Source organism: Gadus macrocephalus, chromosome 18, assembly GCF_031168955.1.
Source record: "Gadus macrocephalus chromosome 18, ASM3116895v1".
NCBI classification, from domain to species: domain Eukaryota; kingdom Metazoa; phylum Chordata; class Actinopteri; order Gadiformes; family Gadidae; genus Gadus; species Gadus macrocephalus.
The window spans coordinates 1951798-1976619 of NC_082399.1; the positions used below are offsets into that span (position 1 = coordinate 1951798).

The 24822-nt window shown below is 50.1% G+C and overlaps 3 protein-coding genes across 7 annotated transcripts; all 3 read left to right on the forward strand.

The window, feature by feature from the left end:
* Positions 1-34: 34 nt before the first annotated feature.
* LOC132446871 (potassium voltage-gated channel subfamily H member 6-like) lies at positions 35-9844 on the forward strand. 5 transcript variants are annotated; one of them, XR_009522974.1, is made up of 12 exons: positions 35-1165; positions 2005-2136; positions 2517-2933; positions 3066-3459; positions 3557-3756; positions 3965-4217; positions 4625-4818; positions 5678-5777; positions 6005-6241; positions 6327-6498; positions 7992-8682; positions 9324-9844. XR_009522974.1 is itself a non-coding variant. In XM_060037437.1 (11 exons), exons 2-11 carry the CDS (start codon positions 2014-2016, stop codon positions 8623-8625), a joined length of 2724 nt encoding a protein of 907 aa, XP_059893420.1. In that variant the 5' UTR covers positions 35-1165; positions 2008-2013; the 3' UTR covers positions 8626-9844. The 5 variants fall into 5 exon arrangements, 1 of the variants encoding a protein (XP_059893420.1); XR_009522976.1 differs by having other exon boundaries at positions 2005-2094; XR_009522973.1 differs by having other exon boundaries at positions 2008-2136.
* A 1914-nt stretch (positions 9845-11758) lies between these two features.
* On the forward strand, positions 11759-14544 carry LOC132446758 (uncharacterized). Its single transcript, XM_060037210.1, has 6 exons — positions 11759-11856; positions 11915-12206; positions 12346-12468; positions 12551-12669; positions 12752-14303; positions 14540-14544. The coding sequence occupies exons 2-6, from the start codon at positions 11945-11947 to the stop codon at positions 14542-14544; spliced, it is 2061 nt and encodes a 686-aa protein (XP_059893193.1). The 5' UTR covers positions 11759-11856; positions 11915-11944.
* An 8009-nt stretch (positions 14545-22553) lies between these two features.
* On the forward strand, positions 22554-24385 carry adprm (ADP-ribose/CDP-alcohol diphosphatase, manganese-dependent). The gene is made up of 3 exons (XM_060037538.1): positions 22554-23357; positions 23470-23592; positions 23756-24385. The coding sequence occupies exons 1-3, from the start codon at positions 22784-22786 to the stop codon at positions 24073-24075; spliced, it is 1017 nt and encodes a 338-aa protein (XP_059893521.1). The 5' UTR covers positions 22554-22783; the 3' UTR covers positions 24076-24385.
* The last annotated feature ends 437 nt before the right edge of the window (positions 24386-24822 follow it).

Genomic DNA, 24822 nt, shown 5'->3' on the forward strand with positions numbered 1-24822 from the left:
TTGCTTTATTTCACTTTGGCTCCCTCTCTTGGTCACTGAGCTCTCCTACACCTCTTAATCAATACGTCGCCAGTTGCAGCAGGGCTGTTCGTCACACCTGGGCTGGATTTCCATTCGTTACCTCAGGATTCCGACTCCTCAAACGAACAGTGCGAGCAGTAGTCATCAAGCAGGAGCCAAGTAGGAGCATAGACCGGTCTCACAGTGCCTTCATCCCTGGATCAACACCGGTGTCGCTCATAACGCCAATAAGGGGTCTGCCACTTTTATGTACCAGGCACATGCTGAACGGTAAATGGTTGATATGGTCACTCGCTCTGACTACCACCCCGCGCCCAGTCAGGACCGAGCTCTGATCCACACCTCACGGTGACACCTTTGTGAAAGGGTCTATTTAGGCCCATCGAGACAGCTGAGCATCTTCAGAGCCACTCAAGTCCACTTCGACAGTTGATCACGTTGCAATCACAACCTGTTAATTTGTTATATGTGGCTGACTCATAGGTGGCTAACTATATTAATTTATAAATGAATAATCAGAAAAGCATCAAGTGCTAGAACAATTGTAAGACATTATTCCACCAAAGAAAAGAAAAATGCTACTATGAGAAAGAAATTGTCTGTTTTGAGTTTGTGGAAGAAAATGTATGTACTGTGGTGAACTTCCCATAGTTTATATATAAACAAATGGACATATTACAAATAGATGTTGTCCGGCAAGATATGGCCTATGCTTGTGTCTGAAGGTCATATCCAAGGACATTCTCTGTATGTACTGCTGGTGAAGACTAATTAGCAATGTAATTAGCATCTTAGTCAGTGCTATTCAGTAGCATTAACGATAACAACTGTTTGATTGTTTAATGCATTTCTATCCCTGTCATCAATTTCCCCAATAGCCTGGTTAACATAAGATGGAAATTGTTATTGTCAGAAAACTATTGCAAAGGCAAATTATCAATGATTTCTTATTGATTAGCATTTCATGGCCTGGAAGCTATAGTGTAGAATTGATCGGTTGCTGTAGTGTAACATTGACTTGCTGCCTGTGTTGTGTCCGCTCACAGCTCAGTTCACTGCAGCGGTACCGACTCACCCTCGTTAGTTTGTCCTGGGAAACATGAACAGTTGGATTATTCAAGCAGGAATTTGATCTTCAAATAAGGTATGATTTGCTGAATTACATTTCAGAAAATATGTGTGTAGAATTTCCGATAGTTTGCCAGAACCCTTTCCCAGTTATACTAAAAATGTATAAAGAAAACCTTTGATCTGTAATGATCTAGTGCTTTAGACTTGTACTTTGTCTATATATGTAATTTTTTAGAGCTATAGTTAGTCTATATTTGATATATGTAATGTTCTAGAGTTGTAGTTTGCCTAAGTCTGGATCTGCAGTGTTTTAATGTTCTAGACCTGTAGTTAGCTTTTAGTCTAGATCTGTAGGGTTCTAGATAAGTTGAGTTCATGACCAGTAGTAGTCTATAGTACATTTGCAGTGGTCTGTGCAGCAGTCTATAGTAGTCTAGATCTCTGATTCTGGAGCGGTATAGTCTACAAGGTAAAGACCTCTAGTGTGCTGGAGCTTTAGTGTTCTAGATCTGTTGTATTATAGTCTTCTATGTTGTGGTAGCACAGAGCAGTCCAAGCCATGGTGTTCTCGACCTCCAGTGTTCCCTAGAGCAGCGGCCCCCAACCACCGGGCCGCGGGACATAGGTTAACCGGGCCGCGGGACATAGGTTAACCGGGCCGCGGGACATAGGTTAACCGGGCCGCGGGACATAGGTTAACCGGGCCGCGGGACATAGGTTAACCGGGCCGCGGGGCCGTAGGTTAACGAGATTATTATATAGATTGCATACAACATGTTTGCATTTTTGGCAACCTCTGCGCAACATAACCCAACTTTTTGGAGAATCATACCGGTCCTTGATGCTGAAAAGGGACCCCTGCTCTAGAGTACAGATGGGAACTTGTTAGTCGACTGATGTGAGTACCCTCAGCAGAGCTGCATGTCCAGTCCAGCGGCGATGAAGAGAGAAGGGAGCGCCCTCGGCTCTCCCCAGAGCCTGGACCTCCTCGGAACATCCAAGGTGATAGAGCGAACTCAGAAGGTCACAGAGAAGGTGTCAAAGGTACCAACCCCTTACAGAAGGTCTCTGGAGCTCATGGCTGTCTCTCAACCTAGCTGCAGAGCTCCTTTAGACCAGCCGCAGCACCTAGGCCGAAATCTTCTATAGCCTCATTGAACTGTAACCCTCTCATTCCAGAGTATGTGTTCTGGAGTATATATATATACAGAAGTTACAATTCCAGAAAAACATTATATATCTTCCAGAATACATATTAAGTTATGGAAGAAAGTTGACATATTCAGATAAATAACAAGTCTGACGCAATAGATATAAAGATATGCCGGAAAGATGGACATATAACAAGTATGAGAGAAGAGAGATGAAGATCTGACAGAATAGATGACATATACAGATGTATATCAACATGTTTTTCCTCCAAGATCCTCTCTCTGGAAACTGACGTGTTGCCAAAATACAAGCTCCAACTCCCCGAGACGACATGGTGGATTCTGCTGCACTACAGCCCGTTCAAAGCCTTCTGGGACTGGATCATTCTGTTCCTGGTCCTGTACACGGCCGTCTTCACTCCGTACTCGGCGGCGTTCCTTCTGGACGAGCACGGAGACAGGGAGTGCGGCTACACGTGCGACCCTTTGAACGTGGTAGACTTCATGGTGGACGTTCTGTTCATCGTGGACATCGTCATCAACTTCCGCACCAGCTACGTGAACCACAACGACGAGGTGATCACCGTACCGTGCAGGGTTGCCAAGCATTACATCACCGGATGGTTCGCCATCGACCTTTTCGCCGCCCTCCCCTTTGACCTGCTTATCTTCCGCTCTCGCTCCGATGAGGTAAATTCTTTAAGACGCTTTGTCCCTCAAATTCCGTCATGATTGCATGATTCAACACCTGCTTGAGCTTGATGTAGCCATTACAAACCATGCTTATAACCTGTCTTTCTCGCATGCATTTGCACACCAAAGATGGCCACCTTTATTGGCCTACTGAAAACAGCACGGCTGCTTCGACTGGTCCGAGTGGCCAGGAAGCTAGACCGCTATTCTGAATACGGAGCAGCCGTCCTATTTCTACTCATGTGCACCTTTGCACTCATCGCACACTGGCTGGCATGTCTCTGGTACGCCATCGGGTTTTTGGAAAGGCCGTACACAGAGACCGGCTGGCTGGACAACTTGGCACAGCAGCTGGGCAAGAAGTACAACGACAGCGACCCCCGGTCAGGACCCTCCATCAAAGATAAATATGTGACGGCTCTGTACTTCACCTTCAGCAGCCTGACCAGCGTGGGCTTCGGGAACGTCTCCCCCAACACCAACTCTGAGAAGATCTTCTCCATCTGTGTCATGGTCATTGGCTGTGAGTAGCCACCCACTGATTCCGCTTTTGGTTGTGTTTCAACCTTGCACCTCCTTACCACAATGCATTCTGACCTTCCCCCCCCCCCCCCCCCCAGCTCTCATGTATGCCAGTATATTTGGCAATGTGTCGGCGATCATCCAGCGGCTGTACTCCGGCACCACTCGCTACCACACCCAGATGCTCCGGGTTAAAGACTTCATCCGCTTCCACCAGATCCCCGGGGGGCTCCGCCTGCGGCTGGAGGAGTACTTTCAACACGCGTGGTCGTACACCAACGGCATCGACATGAACGCAGTAAGCCAATGAAGAGATGAAGACGTAGATGGAGATACATAGAGCTGTTTAGATGTAGTCGATCAATTGGATCTCGTGAAACGTTATCACTTTGTTTCTGATTGTTGTCCTAAACATGTGTTCCTATGTTATGTATTCAACAGGTTGATAAATACACCACCCATGTTTTGATGTTGTACTCCAAATTGACTGCTGTCCTCTGGTGCAGGTTTTGAAGGGGTTTCCTGAGTGCCTGCAGGCGGATATCTGTCTGCACTTGAACCGATCACTGCTGCAGAACTGCAAGGCCTTCCATGGGGGCAGTGAGGCCTGCCTTCGGGCCTTAGCCACGAGGTTCAAAACGCTCCACGCTCCCCCGGGAGACGTCCTGATCCACTACGGAGACGTCTTGGACTCCCTGTTCTTCATCTCCCGCGGCTCCATCCAGGTGCTGCGGGACGACGTGGTGATCGCCATACTCGGTACTGCTCAGGTGTCACATGTCCTGGTCTGTGTAACATAGTGGTCGTTCGAAATCAATGCACTAAATATTGCAGACTTAATATCCTGATACATTTTTCCCATAGATTCACGGCGTCTGTTGTATCGATTTGAATAGGTGAAACATGGTTTGTGACAGTATTACATGTAATATTGCCAAATTGAGTTGTGGGAGTTGGCAAGGCATTGTATTTATATCCGCTGTGAGAGTATTATGTTGAAAGTATTTTTTTGCTCTCAAAAGATAAAGATCAATTTAACCTAAACATTTAACACATTAAAATGTAATGTGAATCACAAGGTTCTTCACAACACAAACCATAAAAAATATCAGAGATCCCTTTATGGTATACGAGTGAACATGCAACGCTGTGTGTTTCTCTCGCAGAGAAGAACGACATCTTCGGGGAGCCCATTCATCTGCACGACGAGCCGGGGAAGTCGAGCTCCGACGTAAGCGCAATCACCTACTGTGACCTCCACTCCATACCCAGGGAGGACCTGCTGGAGGTCCTGGATATCTACCCGGACTTCGCCAACACCTTCTGGACCAACCTGGAGATCACGCTGGACCTGAGATGTGTAAGTGGTCAGCAATACCTACCAGATGGGAAGTAGGAGAGAGGTGTCGGCGACGGCTGGATTATTATGGATATGTAGTATATTGGTGTCAGGATTGCCCGGACTATGATAGATAGATAGACAGAAAGAGATTGGTGTCTGTCGGCGATGCATGGACTATAGTGGATATGTAGCAGATTGGTGTCAGGATTGTCTGGACTATGATAGAGGGATAGACGGAAATAGATTGCTGTCAGAAATGCCTGGACTATTATGGATATGTAGTAGATTGGTGTCAGGATTGTCTGGACTATGATTGATGGATAGAAAGAAATTGGTGACAGCAATGCCTGGACTGTGATGGTAGATCAAAGCCGACTGAATTAACCATCGAGGATTAAGAAATGACCATCTCATCTAGCCTTCGTCTCTAACCATGAATGAGTACAAACCCATAGGACATAATGTGAGTTTGGTTTAATCAGGTCTAAAATAACAGGACAATAATAACTACAATAACTAATAACTATAATACATAAATAACACAACATACAGACTTTGCAATTCAAATACTAGGCTGACATATTTGTTTTGGTCCCATTACTTCCATGTATCTGTCCGAAATCACCCTAGCCCTTCCATGTATCTGTCCCATATCACCCTTACCTTTCCATGTATCTGTCCTATATCACCCTAATCCTTCCAATCATATGAACCCTGTAACCCCCACATTCAGACAATACCACTGAATATCAAGAAGACATTCAGGCATCATATCCGTGACAGAAAGAACATTTCTGGGCCAATGCCCTCCTCGTACATAAACCGGTCCAGAATGAGCTATTTTCATGAAGGTCCTACAGTGGTCTTTCCTCCTCAGATTGCCCGAGGACAGCTTCTAGAAGATAGTGGTGATGAATGGGAGTATCAACAACAGCCCAGGCAGAGGGGATACTCACTTGACTGCAGAATCCGACCTGGTGAGCCTCCTCACCACATGCTACTTTCTGTTGGACGCAGCTTATTCAATGACGCTTCATGTTTCCTCAATGCCATACATAGTTGCCATGCATGACGTTAATGAAAAACTGGAAGTTACTGGGTAGCTGCCTCGTCAGCTTACTGGAGACCTCAGTGTTTATATGGTGCGTTTCAAAACTGGTACCATAACGGGACCGATCAATACTTTTCCTCGGCTGTTGTCCAGATGGAATCGACCATGACGACTCATTTCCGCTCCATTCGATCGGTCAGCGTCACTCTGCTCCACAACCACGCTGCGGCTCCCCGCTCACCCGTTCCACTGAGGACCTGAGAGAGGCCCTCACGCTTGGCACCAAGTTGCAGCCTTCAGAAAAAATCAGGTCGGACTGGGCTCCTTCTGCGGACAGACTGCTGCCCCCGGGAAGCGCGCCCGTAGTGGCGGAGCGGACTCTGGACATAGGTCGGCACAGTTGTGAACCTCATTTATGAACGATTCCTAACTTGATGATTCCTACTTGGTAACGAGGCTGTCTCTTTTTCCGTAGCTTCGTCTGTAAACAGGCCTGGGATGTTCCACTTCTGGCCCGACAGACAGTCGCTGCTGGTCAGCAGCCGGCCTCGGCCCTCTTGCAACCCTGACCCTCACCCTCACCCTCACACTGCGGGGGACACAGAGCTGGGCTCCAGACTGGAAGTACTGCAATCTCAACTCAACAGGTGCATAAACGCAGACTTTGTTTCTGTAGCATATTGACAATTATGCAATCATGTTTTTAGATGAAAAGTTACCACTGTTACAGCACGTTGTGGCAACCCGCCACGTTGAGCGCACCAACTCCTCCCAAACAGGACACAATTGCGTTGCGAAAAGCCAAAAAAAGGCATGTTTATTTCCGAACATAAAAGTCTCTCCAAACACAAAAAACGTACGACCTGGGAGGAATCAACAGTCCCCTCCGTCGTGGGTTATAAGCATGGTTTGTAATGGCTCAGGTTATAAGCATGGTTTGTAATGGCTACATCAAGCTCAAGCAGGTGTTGAATCATGCAATCATGACGGAATTTGAGGGACAAAGCGTCTTAAAGAATTTACCTCATCGGAGCGAGAGCGGAAGATAAGCAGGTCAAAGGGGAGGGCGGCGAAAAGGTCGATGGCGAACCATCCGGTGATGTAATGCTTGGCAACCCTGCACGGTACGGTGATCACCTCGTCGTTGTGGTTCACGTAGCTGGTGCGGAAGTTGATGACGATGTCCACGATGAACAGACGTCACCCACGAGGACCGGTCTCTCCGTGCTGGAGCTCCAGGGCTGGGTGAGCCCCGAATGAGTGGAGAAGCGGGCTATTTAAGCCCTGCTTCTCCACTTGTTCCTCAGGTGCTCTGAATATCCTTAATTGGCCCAGGCCGGGTTGCCACACTCCTCCACCCTTTGCTGAAGCCTCGGGTGGCCTTTCGGAGGTGGCAGCGGTCCGGCGCGCAGCATGGCTGCTTCTGCTGCCGGCGTGGCTTGTTTCGCGGCCTAGTCTCCCGCAGTCTCGTCTCCCGCGACCTCGTCTCCCGCGACCTCGTCTCCCGCGACCTCGTCTCCCGCGACCTCGTCTCCCGCGGCCTAGTCTCCCGCGGCCTAGTCTCGGGCTGCGTCGTCTCTGGCGGCGTCGTCTCTGGCGGCGTTTCGTCTCTGGCGGCATCGTCTCTGGCGGCATCGTCTCTGGCGGCGTCGGCTCCGGCTGCGTCGGCCCCGGCTGCGTCGGCTCCGGTTTGGGGGTGGCTTGAGGTGGGCGCTCCCACCCAAAATGGCCCGTAGCTCGGTCGAGTTGCCCGCATCCTCCACCATATGTGGCAACCCGCCACGTTGAGCGCACCAACTCCTCCCAAACAGGACACAATTGCGTTGCGAAAAGCCAAAAAAAGGCATGTTTATTTCCGAACATAAAAGTCTCTCCAAACACAAAAAACGTACGACCTGGGAGGAATCAACGGTCCCCTCCGTCGTGGGTGGAATCCCGTCACCCACGAGGACCGGTCTCTCCGTGCTGGAGCTCCAGGGCTGGGTGAGCCCCGAATGAGTGGAGAAGCGGGCTATTTGAGCCCTGCTTCTCCACTTGTTCCTCAGGTGCTCTGAATATCCATAATTGGCCCAGGCCGGGTTGCCACAACGTGTATTGTATCATTTGCTCAGGACACTGTGTTTTCTTTGCCTACCTCCAGGCTTGAGACCCGCGTGGCGGCAGACATCACCGTGATCCTCCAGATCCTGCAGGTGCCCGCGGACCCGCCCGTCCCCCCCGCCTACAGCATCGTGTCCTCCAAGGGCTCCCCCCTCCCCTCAGGGGCCTCCACTAGGCTCCGTCACCCCTCTACTGGGGCCCCTAGCCCCTCTCCTCTGGTCCCCGACCCGTCTACTGGGGTCTTCTCTACTGGGGGCCCTAGCCCCAACACTGCCCCACCCAGCCCCTCTGGGCCCCATACCGGGGTCCCTACCCCGTCGAGTGGGGCCCCTAGCTCCTCTTCTGGGATCTCTAGCTCCTCTCCTGGGGTCCCTATCCTCTCTCCTAAGGAGCCTTACCCCTTTACGGGCTTCCCTAGCCCCCTTACGGGGCTCCGTAACCTCTCTCCTGTTGCCCCTGGCCCCTCTCCTGTTGCCCCTGGCCCCTCTACTGTTGCCCCTAGCCCCTCTCCTGTTGCCCCTGGCCCCTCTCCTGTTGCCCCTAGCCCCTCTACTGGGGTCTCTCGCCCCTCGTCTAGCCCCCCTAGCCCCTCGTCTAGCCCCCCTAGCCCCTGTACTGTGGTCCCTAGCCCCTCAAGTAGGTTTCCTAACCCCTTCGTCCAGTCACATGGTTGACCCATGGTTACCGACCATGCACACCATCTCTCCTGTACTTGCTGAACGGCCACCCAGGTAATACGACTGCTGGTACTGCATCCTGCAGCACAATACATGGCCTTCAAATAAGAGGAATACTAACACAGTCCCTATTCTCCATTGGTCATCATGAGCAGGTTTTATATGAGACAATTAACAATCAATTTGTACTAGAGCTGTCAAGCGACTAAAATATTTAATAGTGATTAATCGCATTAATGTCATAGTTAACTCACGATTAATCGCGATTAATCGCAAATTCTTTTTCGATGCTAAATATCCCTTGATTTTTTTGTCCCATAATTCTTCTCATTTTAATTCTCTTATCAACATGGTGAAGTGTATCGGCTTGCCTTGTGCAAATGATTTTCTATTGATAACAACATTGGCATATACTGATCAAAACAGGACGATACAAAAAAATAGCCTATAGTGCAATTAAACGACTGCTTTGAACAAATGTCATTTGAACATAGCAGTCAGGCTACTGCTTCTTTGTTTTGAGCCAAAGAAATTATTATTTTTTTTAAATAAAATAATTGCGTTAATCGCGCAATATTTTTTTTAACGCCGTTAAATTTGGTTTGCGTTAACGCCATTAATAACACGTTTAACTGACAGCTCTAATTTGTACTTGACATGGAATAGAGGACTCTATGATTTGATCTGTATTCCAGCTCTGCCAAGAACCAAATCCCAACAAAAAGCATAAAACAAATCTCAAGAGAACCCAGGGAACCAACCTTAGAGCCATCCCACTCAACCAACCAACAAACAGACCAACCATCGAGGGAACCATCCCACCAAACCAACAGACCAACCATCGAGGGAACCATCCCAGCCAACCAACCACCCAACCATCGAGGGAACCATCCAGTGCCGCTGCTAGCTATTTTGGGGCCCTAAGCATAACTCCTTTATGAAAAAGGAAACCAACCAGCCAGCCAGGGAACCAACCAGCCCGGGAACAAACCAGCCCGGGAACCAACCAGCCCGGGAACCAACCAGCCAGGGAACCAACCAGCCCGGGAACCAACCAGCCCGGGAACCAACCAGCCAGGGAACCAACCAGCCAGGGAACCGGACCTGATCTCTGGAGGTCCAGAAACAACGGTCTGACCCATCTTCACCTCAACGTTAGAGGAAAGGGATGAGTGCTGATGAGTTGATCAAGTTAAGAAATGTAAACTGGAATGCACTCATGTTGGTTTGTCTTGGCTCTAGCATCGTTGTTCTAAATAAAGTAAGTAAACATCCAACTGGTAAGGGATGCTAGAATTAGTACCCAGGTGTGTGAGAAACTCCATGTGGCACTTAATAAAAGCCCAGTAACCAGGTCAAAGATGAACAAATCTACACTAAAAGTTTTTGCTGTGGGTAAACGCTGCGCCTGGGGATGTAGTCAAACATATATCAAACATACATTCCAGGGCTACGGAACTAAGTATAGGGGCTAGGCGGGCCAGTCGAGGAGTTAGAAAATATCCCTCTCAAATTCCCAGGCACCGTTGTTTTTCACTTTACCTTTCTCTGCATAACCATGTAAAAACATGCATTTTAAATGTAATTCCCAAACTACCCCTCATTTCTTGAAATGTTGAAATGTTTCACACCCAATCAACTCAGCCATTACACAAATTCGAGCCATTCAATGGTCTTAGGGCTTTGACTTCGAACTTCGTAATTCGAATATAATTCGAATATCAAAAAATAAATCAAAATTCTAACGAATATTAGGCAGCCCTTAATATTCGAACCTGTTATGGGCAGGCCAAGAGGGAGAGACGTCGGAGAACCCGACGCAGTCTATTCATAATATTGTAATGACCACGGAAGAGGCAGTGAATGAAGTATTGATTAGACAGCGATTTATCAGAAACCCAATAAACCATTGGAACACGCATGACCGGTAACCATAGCAACGCCGGTAAACAAACCTCGCAAAACCCAATCCAGGGCTGAATCCGAATACTCATACTTATAGTATGCATTTTGTAGTACGCCACAAATATAGCGCGTCCGAATGCTCAGTACGCATTGTGTAGTACGGAAAACGTTAAAGAATGCGTACTACCCATTGGTACTACCGCCACAGTATACAACGGTAGGTCACTACGCTATCCCACAAAGCAACCGGAGTCTGGTAACGAACGAAGAAGTGATGGCTGACCCGACACTACCAACAGCGGCTTAGAAAGACGTAGAAAGCGGCGAAAAAATAGTAATTAAAAAGAGTAAAAAAGTAAAGTAAGTCATTAAGTAAAAAGAGACATTTTTAATTTTATAGCAACGATGACAAGACGGAAAACAGGTAACTTATCAAGGTAGTTTTGCCGGCATCTGAGGGGAGATACGTCATCTCCAAACATCCGGTGGAGTTTCGGCGGTGTTCAGAAGCGTTCAGAAGCGTTCTACGCATAGCTGTAGTAGACCGTACTACACTTGACAGTGTAGTACGGTCTTCAGCTATGCGTAGAACGCTTCTGTTCAGTAGACACTGAACAGAAATAGTATGTACTAAGTATTGGGATTCAGCCCAGGTCTTACTGAAGGCATTTAATGGTCAAAATATTATTAATAAATATTCAAATATATTCGATATAAGTCAATGCCCTGAGCATCTGTGATGGTGAGTGTTATCTATTTTGGCATGGGGGGACCTCTATCTTCAGTCCCAACTGGCACTGTTGACGACTCACGTCCACCGAACTCTTATATATGAACCCCCCAAACCCCTTTAAACAAAAGACCGCAAAAGGAGAGTTTTGTACTGTTCTGCTGTGGTGGGTCGTAACAGTACCACAACAATAAATAAATGAATAGCATAAAGGTTCAAGGTACCATTTTAAAGTGTCCATGTGTAAAATAATTGTGCATCCTATGATAAAGGATATAAGAAAGGAAGATTTGAAGCACTTTTCCTTATCATGTAGAGCTAACTAGCTACCGTAGTAAGAATAAAAGACTAATCAATTCCAGCCCTCATATAGGTTGGCCGGGGCCATGATATCGGGACCATAATCAATGTGATCAGGTTCACCTGTGTTTACCCTGCTGTGAAAAAGGCCTTTCGATCAGCCGATTGGTCGATTTCCTAATTACTACAGCCGTGTAAAAACAATAAAGATGTGTCTAGCCTGCAGTCAGATAGTAGAAGAAGCAGCAGCACCAGTAGTAGCAATAGTAGTGTGGTGTAGCAATAGTAGTGTGGTGTAGCACTATGGTGTAGCACTATGGTGTAGCACTGTGATTTAGCACTGTGATTTAGCACTGTGATTTAGCACTTTGATTTAGCACTATGGCACACAAAGGGAAAGCTACACCGTGGCGTAGTTGGAGCCTTACTTCAGCGTTTCTGCTAGTCTGTTTAGCACCCCTGACACAGTCGTACAATTTGAGAAAAGCACTTGGCAGAAATAGAGAAAATGGTCATGAAGGAAAGATTCTGTTTGGTTACTTCTTTGAGAAGGGGCGAACTGATCTGCCAACAAGTATACACGCCAACTGGAATGTTACCTCCTCTGCAGAAGATGCCATCGGTTATCAAAAAGACTGGTCCGGTATGAACCATTGTTTGTATAGCTTAATTAACTTGTTTATTGTGAGTGAAATATCTAGTTATTTGTCTTGATTCCATAAGTGTGTGTGTGTGCGTGTGTAAATAAGATCTTCAATCCCATTCATCCGCTTTGTTTAAAGGGTGGTTCCATGATGATCCCAGTGTACAATGGAAGCACATGGAGCTGTCGGTTCAATGTGGTGCTTACCAGATGAAGCTCGTAGCGAGGGAGCCAGAAGCGTCACAGTTGCAACTGGTCCAAAGTGAGATTGTACTGCACACTTAAACTACATGTTAGAAAGTCATTGCCTAGAATAGTTATGTATTGAACTGTGGTCTTTCCAGAAAACGCCAAGTCGCTTCCCTTGACTCAGCTCCCTGAAACCTGTGGCTACTCAATCAGTCGAAACAATGTAATGCTTGTAATGGTGGCCTCATATGACGGCTGTACAATGATGCAAGAGGTAATATGAATTGGTGTTGACCTGACACTTGCTTTATCCTTTTTCTAATGGTCCAAATAACATGAGTTTATTTTCTAAACAGGACGGACGCTACATCCTACCAATGCTTTGGCAAAGAAGGCATATAATGCTCTCGTGCCCCATAAAAGAAATGCCTCCAGCACCACCTACGTCTCCAAGACGACAAATGTCACCTAAACCAGCAGCCTTGCCCTATCCATACAACCAGTGGGCTATGATGCCTCCCTTCAACAATTATCCATATGGACAACATGTAGTGCATCAAGAGCCAGCCGAGACTGAGCTCTCTACTACACAAGAGCCCACGACGACATCGCCAACACCACCCAAGGAGCAGCCAGCAAAAAGCCCACCTGCTTCTAAACCAGCTGGCTATCCCCCTCCCCATCCACAGTACCAGTGGGATATGATGCCTCCCTTCAAACACTATCCATATGGACAACATGTTGTCCATCAAGAGCCAGCCGAGACTGAGCTCTCTACTACACAAGAGCCCACGACGACATCGCCAACACCACCCAAGGAGCAGCCAGCAAAAAGCCCACCTGCTTCTAAACCAGCTGGCTATCCCCATCCACAGTACCAGTGGCATATGATGCCTCCCTTCAAACACTATCCATATGGACAACATGTAGTGCATCAAGAGCCAGCCGAGACTGACCTCCCTACTACACAAGAGCCCACGACGACATCGCCAACACCACCCAAGGAGCAGCCAGCAAAAATGTCCCCTAAACCAGCTGCCTTGCCCTATCCATACAACCAGTGGCTTATGATGCCTCCCTTCAACTATTATCCATATGGACAACATGTAGTGCATCAAGAGCCATCCATGACTTACCTCCCTACTACACAAGAGCCCACGACTACACCGCCAAAACCACCCAAGGAGCAGCCAGCAAAAATGTCCCCTAAACCAGCTGCCTTGCCCTATCCATACAACCAGTGGGCTATGATGCCTCCCTTCAACTATTATCCATATGGACAAGTGCATCAAGAGCCATCCATGACTTACCTCCCTACTACACAAGAGCCCACGACTACACCGCCAAAACCACCCAAGGAGCAGCCAGCAAAAAGCCCACCTGCTTCTAAACCAGCTGGCTATCCCCATCCACAGTACCAGTGGGATATGATGCCTCCCTTCAAACACTATCCATATGGACAACATGTAGTGCATCAAGAGCCAGCCGAGACTGAGCTCTCTACTACACAAGAGCCCACGACGACATCGCCAACACCACCCAAGGAGCAGCCAGCAAAAAGCCCACCTGCTTCTAAACCTGCTGGCTATCCCCATCCACAGTACCAGTGGCATATGATGCCTCCCTTCAAACACTATCCATATGGACAACATGTAGTGCATCAAGAGCCAGCCGAGACTCGCCTCTCTACGACACCGGAGCCCACGCCGCCGCCGACGACACCAGAGCCGGCGACACCGGAGCCGACGAAGCCGCCGACGACACCGGAGCCGATGACACCGGAGCCGACGACGCCGCCGACGACACCGGAGCCCACGCCGACGACACCGGAGCCCACGCCGCCGCCGACGACACCGGAGCCCACGACGACTCATCCTTCACCTGCTTCTCCAAAACAACCTACAGCTCGTTGGCCCGTTCACTTCAAACAGTGGTTTGAGATTCCTCCCTGGTTAATTAAGAAGCCATCACCTATCGATCATAAAACGGCTAATTTGGAACATTTTCTCCAGCAATTCTACGGCCCTCAATTACACTATCCACCAGTCTGACAGTGGCATTCACCATGGAACCAAAATAACTTCACCGTAGCCCTTCCCCTTTGACCATTTGTACTACCTTTTACTTGATGCACCTCTTTCCAGGCTAAAGCCTTTAAGTATTCTGTCAATAAAGACTTTCAAAGCTTTGTAAATTCATTGTCGTCAGTCTTCAGGGCAGTTCAAGGTGTATGCTACTTGACTAGGTTTACTTTGCCTGGCATATCACTTTCAGACGATATTCTTTAGTTTTGAAATTCTTTAATTTACAGTAGAGCAGATGGGTAGTCGGTTACACAAATTGTGCAAATGTAATGATTGGGACAGGGGGTTTTGTGGTGACATCCTTATGTAGATGTAGGACATCTGGAAAGCTGAACGGCCACCCAGCTGAAACGACTAGTACTGCGTCCTATAGCAGAATACATGTCCCTCAAATAGGAACATATAAGATGTTCTTAAACCTTAGCTAGTCATGGGTCATCGTGAGCAGGTTTTGAGACAATAAAAAATTAATTTAGTGGCATGAGAAATTGGACTCATTCCCCTACCCACAATCCTAAAGTGTAACACGTCTTTGATTGGAGCTTGGAAACGTTTACCCGCACCCGAGAAAGTTAAGTCGAAACAGCTGCCATTGAATTCGATCGCTTACCATAATTATGAGATAATTGGTCGGAAATATGAAATTAAGTTTTCTGCCTTCTCCCATCTCGGTGGCCAAATCATGCAAACGACAATAAATGGTAAATAACTAGTTACTATTACATGTGACTCTTGTACGAGCCTGAGCCGGCCTGAGCGCGTTCTCGGAGGGCAAAGAAAGCGTTGTTGTCATAGTAGTTCATCATGACAGTGGACTAGACCTAGTGAGCCTACAACGTCAACACGATGGAAGAAAAAAAACAAGTTACCACTGCTGCCGTTACTTGCCCCGGTTCATCCTTTTAAAAAGGCAAGAAAAAGAAAGACAGAAACAGAAAAGGCAGCAACAAAAAATAAGTTGGAGACTGCTCGAGGAAAAACGAGAATAAATATTGGATTAGCTTTTCAGCGATGGCGACAGCTGAGGGAGTTGAATGGCCTGAAAGTGACGCAATGGTTGTGTCACGTTAAAATTGTACCGGGGGCGAAAATTGTACCGGCCTACGTCATCGTTTGTTTACATCCTGACAACCTGCCCGGCAACAGACTACGCGATGCAGAAAACATGTTTCCAAACGACGAAATAACATAATACAGATAACGGATCGCTATATAACACTTGTTTTTACTTTTGTGGCAACCCCCTTCGTCGGCGGCGGGGATTCGGGAATTAATGAACGAAGCAGGGTTGCGGTGCAACGGGTTTTATTGGAAAACCAGTCACAAAAGGGAAATCATATAAACTAAGGTTCTTCCGTAATCGGGAATAAGGGCGCGGGACCTCCTGGTCCAGCCCTTCCTCTGGGTCGGCGGGGAAACAGCACCCGACGCCTCCGGCTTACTCCTGGTGGGGAAAACGTCTCGTTAAAACACGTCTCTTCCTGGTCCGCCCTTCCTGCCGTCTCCCCCGTCCCCAGCCCTTAAAGCTCCTCTCTCCTGGTCCCCCAGGTGCCCCCAATGTTCTTGATTCCCTGGGCCCGGTTGATGTTCCCTCTAGCACAGCTGGGTGGAGGGGGAGGTATCTTCCTTCCACCACCCGTCCACGGGGCGGGTGCTGCAGCGGCTGGCCCCTGGCCCGTGGCATGGGGTTGCCACACACCCCCATCCTCAGCAGCAAGCCGGGGGTTCCTCCTGTTAGCCCTAGGCAGGCGTCCCTTCGGGACAGTGCGTCTGCGTTACCGTGGGCCCTTCCGGGTCGATGGACCACCTGGAAGCGGTAGTCTTGTAGGGCCAGGAACCAGCGCGTCACCCTGGCGTTGGTGTCCTTGGCCGTTGCCATCCACTTTAGGGGGGCGTGGTCGGTGACCAGGCTAAAGTTCCGACCGAGGAGGTAGTAACGGAGCTTTTCTAGGGTCCACTTGATTGCCAGCGCCTCCTTTTCCACCGTTGAGTATGCCCTTTCGCTGGCCAGGAGCTTCCGGCTGATGAAGGTCACCGGATGCTCCTCTCCTGACCGGACTTGAGATAGAACGGCTCCCAGCCCCACCTCAGACGCATCCGTGTGTACCACGAAGGGGAGGCTGAAGTCCGGGGTGATGAGCACGGGCTCGGTGCAGAGAGCCTGCCGTAGGTGGGAGAAGGCTTCCTCAACCTCCTCCGTCCACTTCACTCGGTCGGGTAGAGTCCTCCGGGTTAGCTCGTTGAGGGGGCTGGCCAGTGTTGCGAACGCGGGGATGAACCTCTGATAGTACCCGACTAGTCCCAGGAAGGACTTCACCTGTTTCTTGGTGGTCGGCCTGGGCCAGGTCCGGATGGCTTGCACTTTTCCGTCCTGGGGTCTCACACAGCCCCTCCCGACTTGATAGCCCAGGTAGGAGGCCTCCTCCAGGCCCAGGCGACACTTCTTGGGGTTGGCCGTGAGGCCGGCGGTTCGAAGCGCCCCAAGGACGGCTCGGAGGTGGTGGAGATGGATGGTCCAGGTGCTGCTGTGTATTACGATGTCATCTATATACGCGGCGGCGTATTCTCTGTGGGCCCGTAGGATCCGGTCCATCATCCTTTGAAAGGTTGCGGGTGCCCCATGCACCCCGAACGGGAGGACGGTGTATTGGTATAGCCCGTCTGGTGTGGCGAACGCCGTCTTCTCCCGGGACCGCTTGGTGAGGGGGACCTGCCAGTATCCCTTCGTGAGGTCTAGGGTGGATATGAACCGGGCCGGGCCCAGTTGCTCTATCAACTCGTCTACCCGTGGCATAGGGTAGGCGTCGAAGGCAGACGCTTCGTTCAGTTTGCGAAAGTCATTGCAGAACCGGTAGGTCCCGTCTGGTTTGGGTACCAGAACCACCGGGCTGGACCACGCGCTATGGGACTCCTCTATGACCCCCATCTGCAGCATGCGGGCGACCTCTGTTCTGATGACGGCGCGCCGTGCTTCCGGGATGCGGTAGGGCCGGAGGCGGACTCTGACTCCCGGTTCTGTCCGGATGTCGTGGCTGACGGTTGTGGTCCTGCCGGGTCGCTCGGAGAAGACATCCAGATGTTGGAGCACCATGTCCCGCATGTCCTGTGTCTGGCTCGGGCTCAGCAGCTCCCCCACTGGGACCTCTGGAGGGGGCAGTCGAGCGGCCAGCGTCAGGAGAGTTGGATCCCGCGGAGTGGTCAGTGGTTGCCACCACTGACCAGGTTGATGTGGTACAGCTGGGTGGTCTTGCGTCTCCCCGGTTGCCGCACCCGGTAATTTACCTCGCCCACCCGGTCGATGATCTCATAGGGTCCCTGCCACTTGGCCAGGAACTTGCACTCAGAGGTCGGGATGAGGACGAGGACCTGGTCGCCCGGGTCGAAGGTGCGCAGCTGGGCCCCCCGGTTGTACACCCGAGCTTGGGCTTGCTGGGCTCGTCCAAGGTGCTCCCGGACCACGGGCCACACCTGCGCCATCCTGTCCCGCACCTGCTCCACGTGCTCGATGACGGTGCGGTGGGGGGAGGGTTGGCTCTCCCAGGCGTCCCGGGCGATGTCGAGGAGCCCTCTCGGTCGTCTCCCATAGAGTAGCTCGAACGGGGAGAAGCCGGTGGAGGCCTGGGGTACCTCCCTGATGGCGAACAGGACGTGAGGGAGTAGCTGGTCCCAGTTCTTTCCATCGACCTCCATCACCTTTTTCAGCATGCGTTTTAAGGTCTGATTAAACCTCTCTACCAGTCCGTCGGTCTGGGGGTGGTAGACGGAGGTCCGGAGGTGGCGGATCTGTAACAGACTGAGGAGGTCCTTTAACACCCGGGACATAAAGCAGGAGCCTTGATCTGTCAAGATCTCCCTAACTATTCCCACCCTGCTAAATAACGTCATTAGCTCTCTTGCCACTGCCTTGGCTGTGGCGGCGCGGAGAGGTATGGCCTCTGGGTAGCGGGTCGCGTAGTCTACCATGACCAGTATGTAGCGGTGACCTCGGCTAGTTCTGGGGAGGGGGCCTACGATGTCTAATGCCAGTCTGTCGAAGGGGACCTCGATCAGGGGCATGGGTATGAGGGGATTCCGTACGGACGGTCTAGGGGCGGTACGTTGGCACTCGGGGCAGGCTCGGCAGTAGTCCTCTATGTCTTTCTTTACCCCTGGCCAATAAAATCTAGCTAAAACCCGGTCCCTGGTCTTATCCATCCCCAGATGAGCCCCTAGGAGGTGTGAGTGGGCCATGTACAACACCTTGCTAACATAGGACCGTGGAACGATCAGCTGTTCCACCTCCTCTCCCCCCCTCTGAATTACCCTATACAGTAACCCTCCCCGTGTGCTGTAATGTGGATACTGCCGGCAACTCACCGAGTCCCGTGATAGTCCCTCGTGGGTTTGCACGTGTCCCCAGGCTTGTCTTAAGGAGTCATCCTCCAGCTGGGCGGTGGCGAACCGTCCGCCCCTGTCCGCTCGCCCCTCAACGGCCAGGGGGAGGTCGGAGAAGTCAATGAGGGGTGGGCTCTCACTCTCCTCTGGTGGGGGTATCGGCTCGGAGGCGGTCATCGTGCCCGGTGTCCCCGGGGGAAGGGATTCCGTGGACGAGGCGTGAGGCCGGCGTCCTACCTCTCTCGCGGGTCTCTGCGGAGGCTCGTCGGAGTCAGTCGGGGATTGTGGGGGTTGGCCTGCCATATAGACGGGTCGGCTTCGTCGCTGGCGCGGTCTCGTCCTTGGATGTCGGGGTCTTGGTGGGCGAAGCTCCGCCCCCAACAGTCGTCCAAAGATGGGACAGTCGCGTCCAATTAACAGGGGCATGGGTAGGTTGGGCACTACCCCGGCCTGGACCGTGAAGGTCCCCTTCGGGGTTTGTACGGTGATGTGGTTGGTGGGGTATGTTTCCGTCTGTCCGTGGATGCAGCCCACCTCCACGTCCTGCCCGGGCGTTCCACAGGCTAAGTCGGGCCGGATCAAGGTGACCACGCTCCCTGAGTCCAGGAGGGCATGGGTGTCGCGCCGTCCCACCCGTACCGGCAGGCTCGGCGAGACGGTCCTCTCGTGTGACCAGCAGGTGGTGCGGAGGCAGGCTCCTCCCCTCTGGTCGGACGGACTGGCCGTGGGCATTGACACGTCCCCTGCGCCGGGACAGTGGCGGGCCAGGTGGCCCTTCTGGCCGCAGGTGTAGCACCTCCACTCCTCTCTCGGAGTCGGGGGGGCGGGGCCTCTGCGGGCCACGATGTTTTGAGCCGGGTAGGCGGGGTCTCGGACGACCGGTGTCTGGGAGCGCGGGGTCTCTGTCATCCGTCCGCGTCGCTCGGTCCGCGGCTCCCCCCCTCCGGGAGGCGGGGCTGTTCCTCCGCAAAGCCGCTGGGTTACTTGATGGTTCTCGAGGAGTTCCACGAGATCGTTCACCGTTCGGGGCTGGTTCCCGGAGGCCCAGCGTTTGGCGCCGGGGGGAAGAGATCGGATGCAGCGGTCTATGACGAGCCGATCCAGCAGAGGGGGGCCGTCGCCTTCTACGAGCCACCGCTCGGCCAGCCGGACGAGTTGGGAAATCTGGCTTCTCACTGAGCCGAGCGGTTCGTAGCTCCAGTCGTGGTAGCGCTGCGCCTGGGCGGGGAGGCTGTGTCCATAATGGGCGAGGATGGCCTGCTTGAGCGTCGGGTAATGCCCCGCCTGTTGGGGGTTGAGATCCCGGTAGGCGCGCTGAGCTTCCCCGGTCAGGAAGGGCGCTAGGATGTGGCCCCACTCGTCCGCTGGCCATTGTTCACGGTCCGCGGTCCGCTCGAACACCTCAAGGTACGCCTCTACGTCGTCGTCCGGTCCCATCTTTGTCAGCCTCTTCGTGGGGGCGGCGGATGCAGGACCCCGAGCGAGCTGCTCGGCCATTCGGACCATGCATCTCCGTAGGACGTCTATCTCCTCGTCCCTCGTGGCGGGTTGGTCGGCGTGCTCCATCGTGGTCTGGGTGGTGTTTTAAGTCCAGAGATCGCGTTGCCTGCATTCTCCACCACTGTGGCAACCCCCTTCGTCGGCGGCGGGGATTCGGGAATTAATGAACGAAGCAGGGTTGCGGTGCAACGGGTTTTATTGGAAAACCAGTCACAAAAGGGAAATCATATAAACTAAGGTTCTTCCGTAATCGGGAATAAGGGCGCGGGACCTCCTGGTCCAGCCCTTCCTCTGGGTCGGCGGGGAAACAGCACCCGACGCCTCCGGCTTACTCCTGGTGGGGAAAACGTCTCGTTAAAACACGTCTCTTCCTGGTCCGCCCTTCCTGCCGTCTCCCCCGTCCCCAGCCCTTAAAGCTCCTCTCTCCTGGTCCCCCAGGTGCCCCCAATGTTCTTGATTCCCTGGGCCCGGTTGATGTTCCCTCTAGCACAGCTGGGTGGAGGGGGAGGTATCTTCCTTCCACCACCCGTCCACGGGGCGGGTGCTGCAGCGGCTGGCCCCTGGCCCGTGGCATGGGGTTGCCACACTTTATATTTGTATTGTATTGAATTGTTTAATCGAATTTAGCTAGTAAATAAAGTAAAAACAAGTGTTATCTAGCGATCCGTTATCTGTATTATGTTTCAAGAACCTTCCTACGTCATTTGACGCGATCGCCCGTTTCGCGGGCAAAACATTTGTCATTTGACGCGTTCGGCAGTTTCGCGGGCAAATTTTTTTATTGTTTCGATTAAACAATTAAATACAATACAAATATAAAGTAAAAACAATTGTTATCGCTATCTATCATAATACAGATAGCGATCCGCTATCTGTATTATGTTATTTCGTCGTTTGGAAACATGTTTTCTGCATCGCGTAGTCTGTTGCCGGGCAGGTTGTCAGGATGTAAACAAACGATGATGTAGGCCGGTACAATTTTCGCCCCCGGTACAATTTTAACGTGACAGTTGCCGTTAAAGTAAGCCGTAAGCAGCAGCAGCGCTCGTGCACGGCTCTGTGTCGAAGGGTGGGGGCAGGGAGTCCTGAAGGGTGGGGGAGGAGTTAAACGGAACTCCGAAGAGCAGCTAATTTCAAATCATGCTAGCTCTCTCACATCGTACAGCAGGGATGGGCAACTTTCATGATAAAGAGGGCCACATTTTTCATCATAACCATCGGAGGGCCACATGACTGCACACTTCAACTAAACGTGAGCTGAGAGAAGCTACACAATTTTGAATTTGGTAGATATGATTTCCTGTATTCTGGTGCATTTTGGGGATGGCCACTACCTAAAAAATCATCCAGAATCATAACCTATGTACGGTATGTTAATTGAACCAACATATTAATTTCATGTTTTCCATGCTCAAACAGCCACATGAATGGTCAGTATTTTTATCAGTGCAAAGGGCTCACATACATCATCATTCAATGAAGTCAAAAAACTGAAAAACAGTGGCCCAACATTAAGTGCAACAACTCAATGAACTCAAACCCAACAAGCAGTTGTAGTAGTGGCGACTTAAGTGGATATCTTTAATGACTGATATCGCTTCTAAGCAAACTAGACGCATGGGTTTGCCTTCGAATTCTATGAATTCTTCTCATCTTTCTTGACCGAGTTTTCTGTAACAATCAATTATTATTATTATTATTTATTTTAATTTTATTTTTTTAATTATGTGCGGGCCTGACTGAGTGAGGACCCGCACGCATGCTGCCCGCGGGCCGCCAGTTGCCCATCCCTGTCGTACAGTATAGATTTAACGTTTTCATTTTTTTTGTACATCTTTTACAACAAAAAATATATATAAATATATAATATTTTTTTTCTTTTTTTTATAATAATAGTAAAAAAAAATCTAAAAGAATTACGGCCGGTCGGCTCGGCCTGAAATCGTCCGGCCGTTTGGGAAATCTCCCGAACCTCCCGATGGCCAGTCCGCCCCTGGGTCCTGGACAGAAATATAATTTTGGAAACAGTGAGCATTATCATCCTGCATCAGTCTATAAGCTGTTGGCCTACATGAATTAGATAATTGCCTCCTATGGTGTTCGTATTAAAAGTGTAAGTGCAAAACACCACGTAGGCTAGTTCTCCTTCAGGCTCCTGTGTTGCGCTGGTTTTGTGTGTATGCGCATTTAACGCGCTAAAGGTTGCTTCTCATGACAAACTGACACCGGCCGGAACTTACATCGAATTTCCGTCAGACTGCAAAACTACTATCTTTTGACTTTACACTGCCGATTTAGACGGAGGAGCTGGCTTCTTGCTTTCGAAATGTCAATATATTAAAGGGCTACTCAGACAGTATAGCCAGCTTTCTTTACAGACCTGCATACAGACAGCTGTCGGGCAACACCATTCACAACACTGGAGCAACGATGGAAAGTTGTCCCATCGAGGATGCCCCACTGTTTACATTCGGAGTGATCGCCGACATTCAATACGCGGACATCGACGACGGATTTAACTACACCCGCACAAAGAGACGCTACTACAGAAGCAGCCTCCAGCTGCTCATGAACGCCCGTGAAAGTTGGTCGAGATCCGCTGTTAAACCCAGCTTCATCCTCCAGCTGGGGGACATCATTGACGGCTTCAACAAGCAGCATGACTCGTCAGACCAGGCCCTGGACACCGTGATGAGGGAGCTGAGCACCTGTCCTGCCCAGGTCCACCACGTATGGGGAAATCACGAGTTTTACAATTTCAGCAGGGACACGCTGATGAAGTCCAAGCTGAACAGTTCGCCTCCCTGTGACAGCGGAGGTGGGGGACCCGACACAGGCGACATCTATGCCTACCATTTCAACCCGACTCCTAAGTTCAAAATTGTGGTGCTGGATGCTTATGATGTGAGTGTTCTGGGAAGGACTGTGTCCAGTGTGCAATATAACAATGCACTGAATATTTTAAAAGAGCACAACAGCAACGAGGACCTCAACCATCCCCCAGGTGTGTGTACACTTTCTATTTCGGTTGTCTTGATCATTGGAGACCTATATGCCAGAGTGTGTCTTTGTTCTAAGGGAGCTTAACTGTTTAACGTGTTGTCTTTTCAATTCAGCCGAGGAAGGAATTAAGCGTAAATTTGTAAAGTTCAACGGAGGGTTCAGTAGAGACCAACTGAACTGGCTGGATGGAGTGCTGTCGCTGTCCGACAAGAACGAGGAAAGAGTCCTCATCGTCAGTAAGTAATGCAACTCGCTTGTTGGTGAAAAATTAATGACCACTAAATGCCCACCTTATAAAAGTATAAAAACTGAACAACTTAGAAAGTGGTGTGTGTGTGTGTGTGTGTGTGTGTGTGTGTGTGTGTGTGTGTGTGTGTGTGTGTGTGTGTGTTCAAACAGGCCACCTCCCAGTGCACCCTCTCTCCACCGAGCCCATCTGCCTGGCCTGGAACTCTGAGGACGTCCTGGCGCTGATCGGGGCCCACGGCTGCGTGGTGTGTTTCATGGCGGGCCACGACCACAACGGGGGCTACCACCACGACCGGGACTCCGGCGTGCACCACCTCACCCTGGAGGGGGTGATCGAGACGCCCCCGGACAGCGACGCCTCCGGGACGGTCTGGGTGTACGAGGACAGAATGTTCCTGAAGGGGAGTGGACGGACGGCGGACAGGCTACTGTTGTTTACGTGGCCGCCGGACGAAACGCAGATCATGTGAGACTCTGTGGGAAGAGGTCCACAAGACAAAGATGCTTTCATAACATAGATTTTATTTTGATTTATTGATAATATATACCAGGAATGGAGTGGCGCACGTTCGGTCGTGTGCTATGATCGCCGAAAGGAGAGTCAAGGTGCTGCTTTGTGAATTTGTTTGAACTGATATGCAAGGCTACATCCTTTATTTATATTTATTGTGTTTTGAAACATTCAATCTTGGGTGACTTGAACAATCTTGAATGTGAAACAATTTGAGTTATTAGATTGTGCAATTGATTTTCAATGCATATAATAAAGAGGCAACACTACTGCATTGGGTCAGAGATCGTATTGGACAATATCACGTTGCAGAAATCAAATGCCTAACATATTCGATAAAAGGATTACCCATAATTATCGAGAAACTAAAATCGGTGTGTGTGTATTTTTCAACCAATCTGAATCATTCAGTTCACTTTGACATTCACAAAAACATTGTTTTTCTACCTCAACCTCCTACAGTTAGAGAGTGGGTGAATAGAACAGCTGTCAGATCGGGTATGATCACCCACTCTAACTGTAAAATAGAGGGTGGTAGAATAGAATAGCTTTCAGATCGGGGTATGACATATTATTTAAAAGTGAGAAAGCAGGCATTTCAATGGCTCTAAAGCAAATGCAGATTATTTATTAGTAAGATATGATTTGGTTCTTGAAATTAAATGTAATAAATGATTGTGCTACTGACACTACATGGTGAACATGT

Coding starts and splice junctions, on each gene's coding strand:
- LOC132446871 (XM_060037437.1), top strand. CDS start 2,014: ATGTCCAGTCCAGCGGCGATGAAGAGAGAAGGGAGCGCCCTCGGCTCT. Junction 2,137..2,516: donor TCACAGAGAAGGTGTCAAAG/GTACCAACCCCT, acceptor TTTTCCTCCAAG/ATCCTCTCTCTGGAAACTGA. Junction 6,242..6,326: donor GGAGCGGACTCTGGACATAG/GTCGGCACAGTT, acceptor CTTTTTCCGTAG/CTTCGTCTGTAAACAGGCCT.
- LOC132446758 (XM_060037210.1), top strand. CDS start 11,945: ATGGCACACAAAGGGAAAGCTACACCGTGGCGTAGTTGGAGCCTTACT. Junction 12,469..12,550: donor ACAGTTGCAACTGGTCCAAA/GTGAGATTGTAC, acceptor TGGTCTTTCCAG/AAAACGCCAAGTCGCTTCCC. Junction 12,670..12,751: donor GCTGTACAATGATGCAAGAG/GTAATATGAATT, acceptor TTTTCTAAACAG/GACGGACGCTACATCCTACC.
- adprm (XM_060037538.1), top strand. CDS start 22,784: ATGGAAAGTTGTCCCATCGAGGATGCCCCACTGTTTACATTCGGAGTG. Junction 23,358..23,469: donor GGACCTCAACCATCCCCCAG/GTGTGTGTACAC, acceptor TTTTCAATTCAG/CCGAGGAAGGAATTAAGCGT. Junction 23,593..23,755: donor GGAAAGAGTCCTCATCGTCA/GTAAGTAATGCA, acceptor GTGTTCAAACAG/GCCACCTCCCAGTGCACCCT.